The following is a 15,713-nucleotide window of genomic DNA, read 5'->3' as shown; positions in this document are numbered from 1 at the left end:
CCTAAATGAAGCCTTGAAACCTCATATGATAGGTATAATAAGTTCTAAATCCTTAATCATCAATAGAGGAGTAAACTAAGGAGTGAAGCACCATTTAGACCATTGTTTTTTCAAAGATCTATAGGAACACCACCATGGCTGTGGTCACTTCTAATCACAATACATGACCACATTCCCTCCTCTGTCACCTAAAGTTCGATCTCAGATTTCCACCATCACCATGGCGGCATTCAACACAACAGTGGCGTCTTTCAATGTGGGCTATGCTGACTTCTTCACGGAGCACATGAAGAAACTCTGTAATCCTGTTGCCGTCCCTGAGATCCCAGTGGAGCCGCTGGCCTGCGCCAACCTGCCCCGCAGCCTCACAGACTCCTGCATCAACTACTCCTGTCTGGAAGAAGGGGAAAACATTGAAGGGACCAATAACTTTGTGCTGAAGAATGGCATGTTAGACCTCACTGTAAGTGACTTAAATGATCCCTAAGGGCAAACACAGTTAATGGAAGTTAAGGCCTTTCTGCTGCTCTACTAACGAATGATCACATGAGTGAGAATCTGAACTGACATACATGCTTTTTGTTTTCTGAAAAATCTAGAAAATGTCAATATTACTGTTGAACACAACAAGCAGAAGTAATTTCACCATCAATCCCTCCCCCTTTTACCTTCCCCCTTGTATTCCAGGCTGTGCTGCGAGCACTCTATGCTGTCCTCAGTCACGACATCAGCTCCAGGATCTGCGACGTGGCCCTTAACATCATCGACTGCCTGCTGCAGCTGGGCGTTGTGCCCGGCATGGGCAAGAAACTGTCCAAGCCTGACAACAAGGAGAACCAGGAGGCACGAGCCAAAGACCCGGCCAGTCAAGGGCTTGGAGGAGGCGCTCAGGGCGGCGGAGCTGTCCCAGGAGCAGGAGCAGGTGGAGGGGGAGATGGAGGTGGAGGTGGAGGAGGAGGCGGAAGTGGTGGAGGGAGTGGGCAGGGGAGCAAGGATGATGTGAAGAATAACAAGGATAATGATAAAAAGGTCTGTACGTTCAAAAGCGTGTCAGTTATAAATATGTATATATATATATATATATATATATCATAAAAGCTCTGTGTGCTTATGCCGGCGTCCTTCACTCCTTCACCATGAACAGGAAGAAGGCTCCAGCCTCAGCACCCACCGCCTGGCTCTGACCATGCTGATAAAGATAGTCAAGTCGCTGGGCTGCGCCTACGGCTGTGGTGAGGGGCACCGCGGACTGTCAGGAGATCGCCTCAGGATGCAGGTCAGACTCTTCTCTAACTCAGGTGACCTTTGCATGTACGCAGTTTTCACAAATCAGCACAGTTTATGTTGCTTGACATGTATTTCTTTTCTATTAATTATTAAGCATATTGCCCCTTTGCTGTGATAAAAGTTTCATGAAACTAGAATGAATCCTGCAAGGGTAATGGGATGGATTTGTAACTTCAGTGAGGAGCAGCTGCAGTTCTATTTCAGTGCTAATCAATATTTTTTATTTTTAGATTAAGTAGTAAAAAAAATATTATGCTGTCTGTACAGCTAATATCTTTCATGAGAATCAATGAAAAGTGACAAAAATAGCACATCCTGCAAGGGAAGCCACTTTATTCCTCTCTGATTTATTTTTGAAACAAAGCCAGGTTCCAAAACATTGGTTCATGTAAGTCTTTCATAATGTGAACAGTGTGTCCTGCTCCAAATCTTTCCTTTCAGGCTCAGAACTGCCTGACCAACCTGTATAAGCTGGACAAGCTGCAGTTTCGCCAAACAATGCGCGAGTATGTGAACAAAGACTCTCTCAATAACATTGTGGACTTCCTGCATGCGCTGCTGGGCTTCTGCATGGAGCCCATTACTGACAGTAAGTATGTGGTGTGCGTGTGAGCGGGACTGAATGCAGATCACAACAAACAAAAAATATGCAAATACACATCAGGATTTGAACAACACTGATTTTGAATGCTAAACTGATTCAGGTTTGGACTGATCCTGAAAGAAGTTGATATTCTGTGCAGTACGGCTACAAGTAACGATTACTTTTATTGATTAATCTGACAATTTATTGTTATACAAATTATTACAATTTATTGAACATACAAAAGTAAGCAAGTCTACATCCATGGTAGTGGCTGTGTGAGACTATACTTAGACACAGCCATGCTTTGAGGTAAACACAAAAGTCAGCATGCTAACATGCTGACATTTAGCAGGTATAATGTTAGCATGTTCTCCCTCTTAGTTTAGTGTGTTAGCATGCTAACATGTTAGCATTTTGTCATAACCAAATACCTGCAAAACTAACATTCCCATCAGCATCCGCTGTACATCACGTTTAGTGCTAATTAGCAAATCTTAGCATGCTGACATGCTAAATGGTGAAAAAACTGTGAAAATGCTAACATTATACCTGCACACCATCAGCAAATTAGCATTGTCATTGTGTGCATGTTAACATGCTGACTTTTGTGTGTTTTTTCAGCTGATGTTGGCTCTAGGTGACACGTTTGATTGCTTAAAATTATTACAGCTTATTCTCCAAATGTGTGCACAAAATATTATTCCAATTCATTCAGTAGTTGAGATTAAAATCTTTTAATTTAAAATCCAGATTTTCAGTGTACAATGAAAAGCAAATTTTCACATTTGAGAAGCTGTGAATATCTGACATTTTTGTCTTGATAAATGTCTTTAACAATTGGTCACTTTTCAAAAATAGTTGTCGATTAATTGACTAATTGTTTCAGTATTACTGTGCAGATGCTTACATTCAAGCTGTCATTTAAACAGTATCACCACTGAAATCTGTATCACACTCAAAGGTCTAATGAGGGTGCTACATTACAGAGCAGTATAAGATAAAAACCTTGACAGTATTAAGCTCTAGTGTGGTTGACAAAGCTGAATTGTACTACTGCTGTCTCACCCCGCACTTTGACTTTGCATTCCAGCGCTATCTCTGTTTATATATCTGTTTTTTCCCTTCCTCCTACCACTTGTCTCTGCTTGTCCGTGTCCCTTTTTGTCGTCCTCCTCCTGCTTCCATCTTCCCTCTTTTTCTTCATCCACTTCAATGAGCCGAATCCTACCTTCCTTACTCACTCATCCATTCTGTACACTTGCCAATCCAAAGCTTTGCCCATTACATCTCTGCTCAATCAGTGGCTTTATTGCTGAGCATTGAGACACATTGTACATGCCAATTCAGTTTTGCACTGAAATTTTAAGTATTTTGTATATGGTAACTATAATCAGCACACTCATGTCATACAAAATACTGTGCAATTGGCAAGTTACTGAACCGATGAGTGTTTTATTCTGAAAGTGAACAGGGCACCTTGTTTAGTTTTTTGGTGTGTGTGTTATTTTTACGCGTGGCAGTCTGTGTGTGTGTGTCTCAAGTTCGCCTCCGTCCGGAGGTGGGGTGCCACGTCCTTTCTGACACAGCGTACATGTCTGTGCTGGCCTGATGTCAATCAACTTGTGCCCCGCCTCTTTTCTCTTGCAGAGTACGGCAGTGCAGGTGAGAGGTCCAGGAGGGCGAAAAAAAGAAACATCGGTAGATACACATGATCAATAATTAATAACAGTCAATACTATTAGCAGTAAGATCAATATACTCACCTAATCAGACCCTTCCCTAGGCACCGCTTCCATTGCTGCACCCCTCACTCTGTCTGAAAGTGACAAAACTCGCCTGCAATTCCAAAATTTACACTTGTATGATTAAATCTGGTTTTTATAGAGCTTATATTTTTTGCATAGACAATAACTTTCATCTAACTGGACCAAGAGAATTAGCCCCCTACTATATGATTTTATAGCAGGCCTTAGTCACTTGCATGTATTCCTTACCCCCCTCCCAGAATCCTTTTCAGTTTGCTTCTCCCCCATATGCTTTATGAACCCTTTTCCTTTGCCCCACCTGCCCCCCTTCCCTCCCTGTTGTATGGGCTCACTGTTTTATACTCAAGCTGGTCAGCTGTCAATAATGTTCTCCCCCCCGCTGACTAAACCACCCCCTGTGTGATCCGTGGTCTCTCCCTCCTCCCTGTTGCTTCCAGACAAGGCGGGCTTCGGGAACAACTTCACCACGGGGGACAACAAGTCTGTGGCTCAGAATATGGAGGCGGTGGTGGTGGGCTGCATGTTCAAGTCCCTCATCACCCGCTGCGCCTCGACCACACACGAGCTGCACAGTCCAGAGAACCTGGTAAGTGGTGTGTGAAATCATCTGTCCATCTGCCTCGCTCTGAGTTTATTTTTCATTTTCCCTATCAGTCTCTGTGGCTCTCTCTGGATTCAGTCTGTGCCTCACATATCAGTTTTTCTTCCTTTAGATTCAGACACTCGTATTTCTTTTTGCAGGATGTTGTACTTGAATAATTAATGGTTCATTTTGTACTGAGCCTAAAGAGGAACTATCTTTTGTGTCGCCTTTGTTAATGCTTTGTCATACATGATGAATTAATACTTAATCACACTCTGTTAATGAAGACATTAAGCCATTCTCTGTTCCTTTCTAGAACAGATATTTTTTTCACTTTTTATTTTATTGTAAATTAATATGAAATGTCATTGATCCTCGTTACAGCGACCTGTCACTGGCAAAATACTGATATTTGTCCTCCAACTGTTGCAGGCACTGTCTACATGTTTTGAACATGTAGACAGTTAAAACATGCTTGATCATTTTCAATTTATTATACTTGGGTACTGATGCTTTTTGATTGCCAGCATGTTCAAAATGATCACTTGAATTGCTCGACTGTTTCTCTCTGAGCTAGTCTTAACCTGTCACAGAGTGGTAATAACTCAGTGTCTTGGAGTGTTTCATCAGAGACCTCATTTTTATTATTTATAACAAGCTTACTTGTATATCATCCTCCAAACACAGAGGTAATTCAGAGTGCTTTACATAAGGCAAAGAAATGCATCAGAACAATGTTTAAAACAGTGCAGAGGAAAGTACTTGAATGTTTGCAATTTTCATCATCAAATTATCAAACTTTGCTACATAGCTAACTAAGCTATTTAAGCTACTGTTATAAGCAACTCACAGCAACAGTTCATCCACACTTAAAGTCATATGAGCTAGCAAGCTAATAATTGAAGTAGATAAATTTTGACATAACTGCAACCATTGTAATGCAATGTAAAAATAATCAATTTAGTGGTAACATTTTTTCTGAGGGAAAAAAACATAGATAACGAATGTGTCAAACACAGAACTGTGTTGCTGTGTAAAATAATGTAGCTCCTCTAAGAACAGGGAGGCACCATGGCCACTCTGTGGTACCTAGAAAGCCTCAAGGCTGGCATGACTTGTGTACGTTGGCGGAAGATGTAACATTTCTCAAGGCAGGCTTTATTATGGCACAGAATCAGAGGCCACCCACTCACAAGCTGGAGCCAGTGCCTTGACAAACTCGAGCATGCTCCTGCACACCACACATATATGCATATATGCATGTGAAAAAACACACACTGTTTGACACTAACTGTAAAGAAATATCAGCCTGATTCTAAGCTCCAACTGTCAATTTTCTTTGTGTCTTTTTGTCGTGCACACACAATTTGACACATCCCTCTCTCTCACTTTGTCACCCTCCTCCATCCCAGGGTCTGTACTGTGACATCCGCCAGCTGGTGCAGTTCATTAAGGAGGCCCATGGAAATGTGTTCCGCAGAGTGGCACTGAGCGCGCTCCTGGACAGCGCAGAGAAGGTGACCACCACTAAAAAACCTGAGGAGAAGGAAGAGACCAAACAACCTGGACCCAGGAGGTAGTGGCCCGTCGGTGGCCAGAAATGGTCTAAATGACATCATGTTTGTCTAGTTGTAAACGACTAAAAGCTAAGACTACTAAAAAATTGAAATGCCCTTGAGCATAGACCTTAAAACCCTCCCCCTCATAAGCGGTAACAAAATATTTCTCATCCAATCACTGCGAGTAAATCTGCGAGATTTACTTTAGCATTTACTCCTTTTCTGACAAATCAGACCTACGCTTCTCATCACTGCTTGCCTTCTTTATTTTTTATGTTTTTTCTGTCCTGTCTGCATCCGTTTTTCTTGCTTGAGTGACTGATTTGATGTCTTTACGATGTGGCTGTAGCACACTGTGCAGCCCTGCCAGGAGGCTCCTCCACTATTTTTGCCTCATTGTATGACCACTAAGCTAGAAATGGAACTCACATGACAGCATTAATTTTAAGTTTGAATTCACTGAAATGAACATTTCTTAAGTTTTACTTTTAGGCTACAAGGTCACATGATTTCTGGTTTTAAACTGGAGGTGTTCAGTGTGCTGCATCCAGGTCATATAGTTGTCCAGATTCACCAGCATAAGATGTGGTTTACAGTCACAGTTGATTTGTCAGATAAGCTTTCTGTTATGTACAGTAGTTAACATAGAAAACACAGCTGTTGAGATGAGTGTCTGAATTTGTGGCACTCAGAATTAAGAGCCAGTTAAAAGCACTGGTTTAAGATGAGACACTGAAAAACAAACCTGCCTCATATGACCTTCAAATCATAACTCTACAGTTCACTTAATATTTAAGATGGCACCAAACATGATTTCAAAATTTGTGTGCAGCATGATGGTCCCCTGACTGAAGCCTTATATGTGGAGTTCACAGTTTTAGCCTGGCTTTCCTCTAGGACCTCTGGGCTTCTTTCAAAAGACATTAGGTGTTAGGAATATTTCTCTAGTGCCACTGGCCTGTTTTCTGAGTTAGTTCAGGTGGTTTTACATCAGAATTGCAGCTTTGAAAGCGACAATTAGAAATTTAACAGAAATAAACCTACATTTTCTTTCACTGCAAAAAAATTATGTAATATTGTAAAAATGCAGTGTAAGAAATGTATGTAAACATATATGACAATATGTAAATATAACAAGTAACCAGTGCAAGTAATGATTTTTAGTCCATCAGATCACAATCATTGGAACTCTAAAAAACTTCATTTGCCTGAGTAACAACTCTGTAGGCTTTTATGGTAGAGCCACGTGGTTAGGCTCTATTGCATCAGGAGAGTTCAGTTGGTTTGTCTGTCTGTCGGGGTGTGTGTGTGCGCAGGTCAGAGGCGGGTGTGTCCGGGGAGAAGGGTCAGGTGTCCAGTGCTGCAGATGAATGTCGCAGCTACATCTCCAGCAGACCCCCCCAGACACCCGAACAGTGAGTGTCCACCTCACAGCATCTCCATATAGCACCATCTATGTTGAGCCCAGCTGCCATTTCTCTGCTCAAAATAGGAAAAGTTTGAAAACTCTACCTGCTGCTTCCTCTCCCCCTTTAATAAAGAAGAGGTCACAGTGCTAAACATTAAATTTAATTTACTACTACTATACTACTGCAACTACTTTTAATGCTCATGTAAACATTCAAATCCAACCTTCCTTTTCTCCCTCTCTGTACCTCCAGTGAAGAACAGATCCCGGGTGCTCTGCTGGGCAGGAAGGATTTTTGGAGGAAGATGTTCAAGTCACAGAGTGCCGCTAGCGACACAAGCAGCCAGTCAGAGCAGGACACCTCAGAGTGCACCACCGCCCACTCGGGCACCACCACGGACCGGCGCTCTCGATCCAGGTCCCGTCGCATTTCACTTCGCAAGAAGCTGAAGCTGCCTATAGGTAAGGGCACTCTGCAACAAAGCTACCTTTAACTTTAGGTTAAAGAGTAATGCAACAGTAGTCACATATTCAAAAAGGTTTTCCTTCACTGAACAAGTGATGAGCATACAAAACCCACTTGAAAAAGCTAAATATAAAACTTTATGTCAAAGAGTGTTTAGGTTTGGTAAAGGACATCTGAATCTTCTTACTTGTACTGAACATGCTAAACAGAAAGGCAACATGCAAAAAAAATATGTTCTGTTCTTATTGCTCATTCATTTTTATAACAGATCTAATGACAGTATGTGTTTCCATGACCATACCTCATTACATACTGTATTCTGTCCCAACTGTCACCTTGAAATTCACTCAAACATGATGTGTCTTGTTTGTCTAACACTGGAACGCCCACGAGGCCAAGTCACTTCATCTCTTTGGTCTGTTTTGTGTTCCCTTCTGTGCCTTAGCATGCCGTGGGACTGTTCGCCTACCACTCACTCTCTCTGTCTTACGTATGTGGATGTGGAACCATCTTCATACAGTATATGTCATGTCTGTTTGTGTTGGTCATCTCTCTCAGTGTGCAGTGTGTGTTCCAGACCTGGGTTAAATTGTTTTTGCAACTCGTATCCAACACTGTACAGTGAACTACACAGCCAAACTATCAAGTGAAAGCTCGCTGGTGAAATAGTCGTGGCTAGACTTAACAATTTTTTTTATCTGTAATTGATATGTTAAGATTTATTTATAAATCAATAATTGAGTAATGCAGTTTCTTTGTTTATTCCACATTGCTAAATGGGTAAAAGAAAGCTAGCTAAACTTATCATATATATATATATATATATATATATATATATATATATATATATATATATATATATATAAAGCCTGAACTTTTTAAACCCTTAAAATGTTTATTTGGCACTGTAGTTTCCTCCATCTGTCCATGAACATAATGTTACACTGTATTTGCAAAATACCATTTGACCAGGGTCTTTTGTTTAAGTCATCTTAAAAGAAGCAAAAAAGTTAGTTTTGTTACTTTTTTGTACCAATGTTGAATGAACCTCTGACTGTGAATGAGTTTAAATACCCTGAATGTATAAAACTGTGCAGTAACAGTGTGTGAATGCACTGCCCTGTGTGTCTCTTTTGTGTCTCTCTTCCTCTGTCCAACCCTTATGTATGTGCACGTGTAACGCGGTACGTACAGTGCTTTTGTGGCTTTACACCTTCTTTGTTCTGTAGAGTTGGTTGTTCATGTCCTTTTTTAAATTCATGTGTCTCCAGGCAACTGGCTGAAACGTTCCTCTCTTTCTGGACTGACTGATGGTGTGGAGGACCTGCTGGACATCAGCTCAGTGGATCGACTCTCCTTCATACGACAGAGTTCAAAGGTCAGAGAGGGTTAACAGCTACCATAACACCGTCTGTTCATTGCCACTGGATGCTAACATCCATGTTTTGATTGAGATTTGATTGTTATGCCTCAATAAAAGCCAAGTTTGTGCTTGTATAGCAACACATGCTATGTGTTGTGTGTATTGATGCATGTGTGTGTTTTAGGTTAAGTTCACCAGTGCAGTGAAGCTGTCAGAAGGGGGCGCTGCAGGGCCGGAGTACGGCAGGGACGAGGAGGAGAATTTCTTCAAGCGGCTCGGTAAATGGAGGTCTGGCAGGAGGAATCCATCCAAGCTTCACCACACAGAAGAGAAAGATGGTAGACCTCCCCCCCCCAGGGTGCCCCACGCCCCATCGTCCTTTGTCTATTTCTCTCTCTCTCTGTCCCAGCCTCCTGTTTGTCCGTGTGGTGTCGTGTCTTGTCTCGCCTCGCAAGTCGTGGTCTGTTCTCTTCCGTACACCATTCTCCATCGCCGGACAGCTGCCTGCTACACTCTGTTAGTCTGGATGTATTATTTTCAACACATCAGAGTGTCTAGTTTGTAAAAATACACTTTTTTTACAGAGTAATTGGCATGATTTTTTTGCTGAACAGTCTGCTACAAACTAACTTCCAAAAAGATAATCAATGCAAGTCGTGGCACTTCAAAGAAAGACTGTGCTAAATTTGATAGAAGAAATAACATGATATTCTTACAGTTATTCTTACAAAAGAAAAGTTAAATGCACAAACAATTAAATGCACCCTTGGGTGCACTGCATTGGGGCTTGTAGGCTAGTAGGACCAGTACCTAATGTGAGCTAATGTCAGCAGACATTACTGTATACTGAATCCTTTCCACTTGTGCTACTGTTGTAGTTCAGCATATTTTAAATTTACCAGGCAGAGTGGGTTTAACAAATGACTGTCAGTTAGCATTATGGGAATTGTAAGCTCCAGCATTTTTGGCTCAAATACTAGAGACAAGAACTCTTTCTACAATCAATGCAGTGACTTTCTGAAAATTACATAAACTGTGCAGTGATTTGCCACAGAGAGTGCAGGGCCAGACATTCAGATGTGTTGAAACCCCCACTTCCTCTTGGAGTGTAAAATGGCTTGACATGATTTGTTTTTCTCTCCAATGGCAACTTGTCGTTGTTTGCAGTTCCCTAAATTTATCAGATCAGAATAGATCACTCTGATTTCATTTCTCTAAATTCTTCCTTAACAGTGTGTTGTCTTACCAACTCTACATTCCCTTCTTTCCAACTATGCACGTCCTGTTCTCTTAATCAATGAACCCCTTCCTCGGTTTTTTCACCTAATGGTGGAAAGAGAGGAAAGGAGGTGTCTGGGAATAACTCATATCTATGAAACCATCTTTCTGCTGCAGAGCATATTTCTGTGCTACGTCAAGCATGACGCTGTCAGTGCTCTCTCGTCTCTTCTGTGGTGATGTCTGGTGGTATTTTCCAGTGCCTGAGTTTCAGCCAAGTGATAAAACAGAACATACAGCTTTCTTCTGTACGGCTACGGTTACACTTGTCATTTCAATGTGATTTATAAGATCCCACTACCAAGAATATATAGTGTAAGAGACCAGAAAATAGCCTTGGCCATCAAATCTGCACAATTAGTTTTTATAATACTCTCCACATAAGTTTTTGAGATCACACAGTACAAGTAGGATTGAAAATCCAAGTGTAACCTCTGCCAGTGGCTGTGTGTCCATCTCTCACTCAGCTTCATTTGTCAGTGGCTCTTCAGTGCTTTTTGTTAAATGTTCTGGATATGGTGATGTTGCTTTATGCAATGTCTAAGTATGAATCTTGAGTGCTGTGGGAAAAAAGTTTAGATTACACCTAAACATGCCTTTAAAAAAAAAAATCCCTTCACCTGTTCTGTTATACTCTCCTCTGTCTCTTCTTTTCTCTTCTCTTCTTCTTTTCCTCCAGGTCCCCATGGTTTTCAGGAGCGTCTAGCAGCCAGTCAAGAGGCCATGAAGAACAAGAACGTGGTGAATTTGGGCGCCATTCGACAAGGTATGAAACGCTTCCAGTTTCTCCTGAACTGCTGCGAGCCGGGGACCATACCTGACGCCTCCATCCTCGCTGCTGCTCTGGACCTGGTACGTTTCGTTCAACGCATCAGTTTAAGCATTTACCACTTCACAAAGTTACATTTGTGACATTAAACTTTATCTTTATCTGCTTCCTGGTTCTTCCAGGAAGCTCCAGTTGTGGCCCGGGCCTCCCTCTTCCTCGAATGTGCCAGATTTGTCCACCGCTGTAACCGTGGCAACTGGCCAGAGTGGATGAAAGGCCACCATGTCAATATCACCAAAAGAGGCCTGTCAAGGGGCCGATCGCCTATTGTGGGCAACAAAAGAAACCAGAAACTCCAGTGGAACGCCGCCAAACATTTCTGCCAGTGGGGAGACGTGAGTTTGAAATTCCCACATTATTTAAGGTGACACTTAATAATAAGGCTTCATTAGTTGTAAGAGTGTGTGTCTTTATGTGTTTCATCTGCTCAGGCGATCGGCACAAGGCTCAGTGAACTCTGTCACTCTGACAGCGAGAGCCCTGCCAACATCCTGGGTTACATTTATGATGAAGAAACCAAACGGAGAATGAGAAAAGAAGATGAGGAAGAGGACTATTTAGATGACAGTGAGTCAAAATAATGTTAAATTATTACATAGTTCTGATGGATGGCATTCTATTAAATGTTCATTTATTAAAATAAATTTAACTCCTTACCTGTTTCTGGGGTGTTTAGCAGCATGTCAGCAACACTGCTGTTTCCAAGGTTATAAATTAACTTTAAAGTTTAATAATATTTAACTTAAAAAAAAAAAATCTTTATTTAATCTAGCTTTGTTTCTAATATGTTAGAATTGTCTTATACACAAAAAACATTTTAATGTTGTAACCATATTGCCTCTTTCTTTCCCATAAATTCTTGCCTTAAAGACACAGTCAATCCTACAAAATGTGGCTGCCCCTTTGCTCTGAAGATGGCTGCCTGCCAGCTGCTGTTGGAAATCACCACTTTCCTGCGAGAGACCTTTCCCTGCTTACCACGCCCACGCACTGAGCCGCTTGTGGTCAGTAATGAAACCTTCTATGCTAAAATATATTCATTCAGTGTGTGTATTTTCTCTTTCCACTGTCCTGCTATTTACATTCATTTAAAAACAGCAGAAGTGGTTAATGTATCATAAAATTTGGAGATTTTGTTTTTTTTTTTTTTTTATCAGTCGATGCTAATCATGAGAAGAGAAGAAAATAAGATGAACAGAAAAATGTGTTCAAATGACAAATATGCACTAATAGATTCTGAAATATGTAGCGCTGATGATGCTCACATCTTTGCTGTAGGATCTCGACAGCTGCCGCCTGCGTTTAGATCCAGACCTTGGCCGCCATCGCTACGAAAGGAAGATCAGCTTTGCAGGCATTCTCGATGATGAGGATGGACACGATTCACTCAACAGCAGCAGCCATACACTGAAGTCTGACACCACCTGCGATGACAAGAAGACACAGGACACTCAAGGTGAGACCCGATGTCATACAGGTGGAGTCATTTGTTTCATCACTGCCCAGTTTGCTTATTACTCACTGTTGATTGTAGATAATCTCTCTCCGCTCCCCTCCTCTCCAGCACCCATCCGTAAGATTCGTATCGGAGGCTCCCGGCTGCTTCAGATCAAAGGGGCCCGCAGTTTCCGTGTAAAGAAGGGTGGCTCCCTGTCCTCCATACGCCGGGCAGGGAGCCTCAAGAGCACCAAGCTGTCTCGGCAGGACTCTGAGTCTGAGAACGAGGAGGGCCTGTTGTCACAAACACACAGCAGGGACACTGTCACTGACATTGGTAAGCTGGAAGACAGTTTTAAAAAATAGGACATACTGTAACTGGACAGTGAACGATGCTGGAGAAAACAGGGGGTTAATTAACAGCATCCAGGATTTACAAAGAAAAGTGTCCTGTAATTTCATTCTCATTTAATTCTCATTTGTTTGTAGTATTTATTAAGAAATGCAGATTACCTTGGATTCTACATCTAGACATTTCCTTCCATTAAAAGAGACATTTGTGTGTTCTTGTTTCTTGTTACAGGCAGTCCCTTCAGCACCAGTGAACCCAGCATAGAGCCAGAGGGCCAGAGCTCAGGAGGAGCAGAGGACAATTACCACCGCAACATGTCCTGGCTCCATGTATGTAAATCAGTATGTGCGGATACTGTGCCTGTGTGTTCCCTCTTACACACTGACTTCCCCTCCCCTCTCCTCTCTCCTCTCTCTCGGCTCAGATTATGATCCTGCTGTGCAACCAGCAGAGTTTCATCTGTACCCATATAGACTTCTGTCACCCGCACTGCTACCAGCACCACAGCCGCTCCTGCGCCCGTCTGGTCCGCGCCATCAAGCTTGTGTACGGTGAGACGGTGGACAGCCTGAGAGAAGACAGCACCTTCTCTGGAAACATTGGGGCACGTGCAAAGAAAAACAAAGAGGTGGATTGCACAAGTTGTAAACTTGATAGGATAAACAAATCAATAAAGGAATGGATTCATTTTTTTGTTGGTGGTCTATAAAAGTCTCTGTGCTTTCAGTGTTCTGACAAGTCTTGCCTGAGGACTCCATCCATGAAGAGAAGACCCACCGACTCCAACACAGAAGGGAAGAAAGATACAGGCATGCTCAAGTACATCCGCAACCAGGTGACTTGGTTTTTAGAGTTAGTACAATTATAGTCCTCTTGAAATAAGAAGTCTGAAGAGGGAACTGCATGATTACCAGAAACTACAAGAAAAGATCTTGTTTGAGGACCCATACACAAGTTTTACACAAAATAGTTTTATTGTACTAAATGGGAAGAGGGCAAACATTTAAAGAAGGTGTTTCTTTCAGGTGATGAGCTTGTCACCGGCTCCACTTTCGCTGCTGATCAAAGCAGCTCCCATCTTGACCGACGACATGTATGGAGACATCCAGCCTGCAGCCTGGGAGCTCTTGCTCAGTGTGGATGAACATATGGCTGCTGCTGCTGGTGAGTCGTGCATCAGTAGTCTGTGGGTTGCTGCTGTAGGTTGTTGTGACCATCAGAGTTTATAAATGTTTATAATTTAAAATTATGAAAAGACATGGCATTCAGCTGCTTTATATTCTGTCTCCATTTTTTTTTTTATTTCTCTTCCAATACTGTTTCTTTTTGCCCTTTTTAACAATGTTTGCCCTCAACCCCATTTTACCTTCCTCTTTCCATCTCTGCCTCTTTTTCATGTCGTCCCTCTTGCCCTCTTTACTCGTTTTTTTATTCCCCCTCCTCTCCTCATTCCTGCCTCCCTCCCTCTGCCCTCCTTGAATCCCCTCCAGCTGCCATGTTCCTTCTGTGTGCGGTAAAGGTCCCTGACGCAGTGACCGAAATGATGATGGCAGAGTTCCAGCACCAGGAGGCCTGCCAGCGCATCAACTCCATCTTAAAGTTTTACACACTGTGGCGTTTCCGCTACCAGGTGTGGCCTCGCATGGAGGAAGGAGCCCAGCAGATCTTTAAGGTACAGATTAATAACAATGTCCAAAATGCTGACATCTGGTTCACTCACTTTTGCTGTTATAGATTTAATATGTAATTTAGAACATATCATGTCACAAAACTAGGCTATTTTGACCCATGTTGTGCTACATTCCTCCTTTTTTTCAGATCCCTCCACCCAGCATCAACTTCACTCTGCCATCTCCTATACTGGGCATGCCCTGTGTACCCATATTTGACCCTCCCTGGGTGCCACAGAACACCGGCAGTGTTCAGGACCCAATCAATGAAGACCAATCTGTAAGTCTGAGCCCTGTTTTTATGGGTGTACATTCTCTAATAATATATAATAGTAAAAGGAAAATAGTAATGTTTTTATAGTGAGTGCATTTTTACTTTTGAATCAACTTCAAGATGTAGTTAATGTACATAATATATGAGCCATACATACTTTCAAATACAACTGTGGATGTGACATCACAAACAACCTGACCCGGGTTGGGTAGCCGGATACAGTGTAAAAAAAAAAATCTATAAATATAGCCACATCTAGATTACAGATTGCTTTTACTTAATTTGTCCAGGTTTTATCCAGAGTGTTGGGGACACTGTTTCTGGAAAGATAAATTGCCATTATTCAGATGATCTCCATTGTATTTGGTGGAGGCAGAAATCTCAGAAGTCAATACTTCAGAATATGGACAAATTAAATCAAAACTATCAGCATGGTGAGATAAAGCTATGTCAGTAATAATATAATGATGTTTTTTGTAGTTTGGGTTAACTCTTTAAATCACACAACCTGTAAACTACTGGGTATTTTATTTTGAAACTTATTTTGGAGTCACAGAACAACCCCACAATATACCAAAAGCAAATGCACTTTAGACTGTTTTAAAATACATTTGTTATGCAGGTGTAATGTGGGCAACTGCACCAAGAAATCTGCTACTTTAAGAAAATAAATGTAACACATTTTTAAGGTTAGAATGATCATTTAAAGTAGTAAAACAGATTTCTTGGTGTTTCCTTTTTATTTTCTTGTCTTTTTTGTTAAAAAGCATGATTATCAAAATATGTTTTATAGATTTTGATGACGCCCTGGGAGCACATGTTCTATAATTTATCTATCGACTGTCTTTGTTTTTA

At 41.6% G+C, this 15,713-nt stretch overlaps 1 protein-coding gene across 1 annotated transcript in view; it reads left to right on the top strand.

The window, feature by feature from the left end:
- Positions 1–15,713, top strand: part of LOC108873037 (unc-80 homolog, NALCN channel complex subunit) — a 40,520-nt gene that overhangs the window by 8,748 nt on the left and 16,059 nt on the right. Inside the window, exons 12-34 of the mRNA XM_051066076.1 lie at positions 195–463; positions 688–1,029; positions 1,145–1,276; positions 1,729–1,876; positions 3,521–3,571; positions 4,077–4,225; positions 5,635–5,798; positions 7,098–7,196; positions 7,443–7,651; positions 8,927–9,033; positions 9,203–9,356; positions 10,976–11,148; positions 11,248–11,460; positions 11,557–11,692; positions 11,996–12,129; positions 12,404–12,581; positions 12,690–12,899; positions 13,146–13,243; positions 13,339–13,542; positions 13,642–13,749; positions 13,940–14,078; positions 14,405–14,586; positions 14,733–14,864. Coding sequence (XP_050922033.1) covers positions 195–463; positions 688–1,029; positions 1,145–1,276; positions 1,729–1,876; positions 3,521–3,571; positions 4,077–4,225; positions 5,635–5,798; positions 7,098–7,196; positions 7,443–7,651; positions 8,927–9,033; positions 9,203–9,356; positions 10,976–11,148; positions 11,248–11,460; positions 11,557–11,692; positions 11,996–12,129; positions 12,404–12,581; positions 12,690–12,899; positions 13,146–13,243; positions 13,339–13,542; positions 13,642–13,749; positions 13,940–14,078; positions 14,405–14,586; positions 14,733–14,864 — 3,731 coding nt within the window. The remainder of the gene's footprint in view (positions 1–194; positions 464–687; positions 1,030–1,144; positions 1,277–1,728; positions 1,877–3,520; positions 3,572–4,076; positions 4,226–5,634; positions 5,799–7,097; positions 7,197–7,442; positions 7,652–8,926; positions 9,034–9,202; positions 9,357–10,975; positions 11,149–11,247; positions 11,461–11,556; positions 11,693–11,995; positions 12,130–12,403; positions 12,582–12,689; positions 12,900–13,145; positions 13,244–13,338; positions 13,543–13,641; positions 13,750–13,939; positions 14,079–14,404; positions 14,587–14,732; positions 14,865–15,713) is intronic.

Source organism: Lates calcarifer, linkage group LG7_2 (assembly GCF_001640805.2).
Source record: "Lates calcarifer isolate ASB-BC8 linkage group LG7_2, TLL_Latcal_v3, whole genome shotgun sequence".
In the NCBI taxonomy this organism is placed as follows: domain Eukaryota; kingdom Metazoa; phylum Chordata; class Actinopteri; family Centropomidae; genus Lates; species Lates calcarifer.
This window is presented reverse-complemented; position numbering and strand designations above follow the sequence as displayed.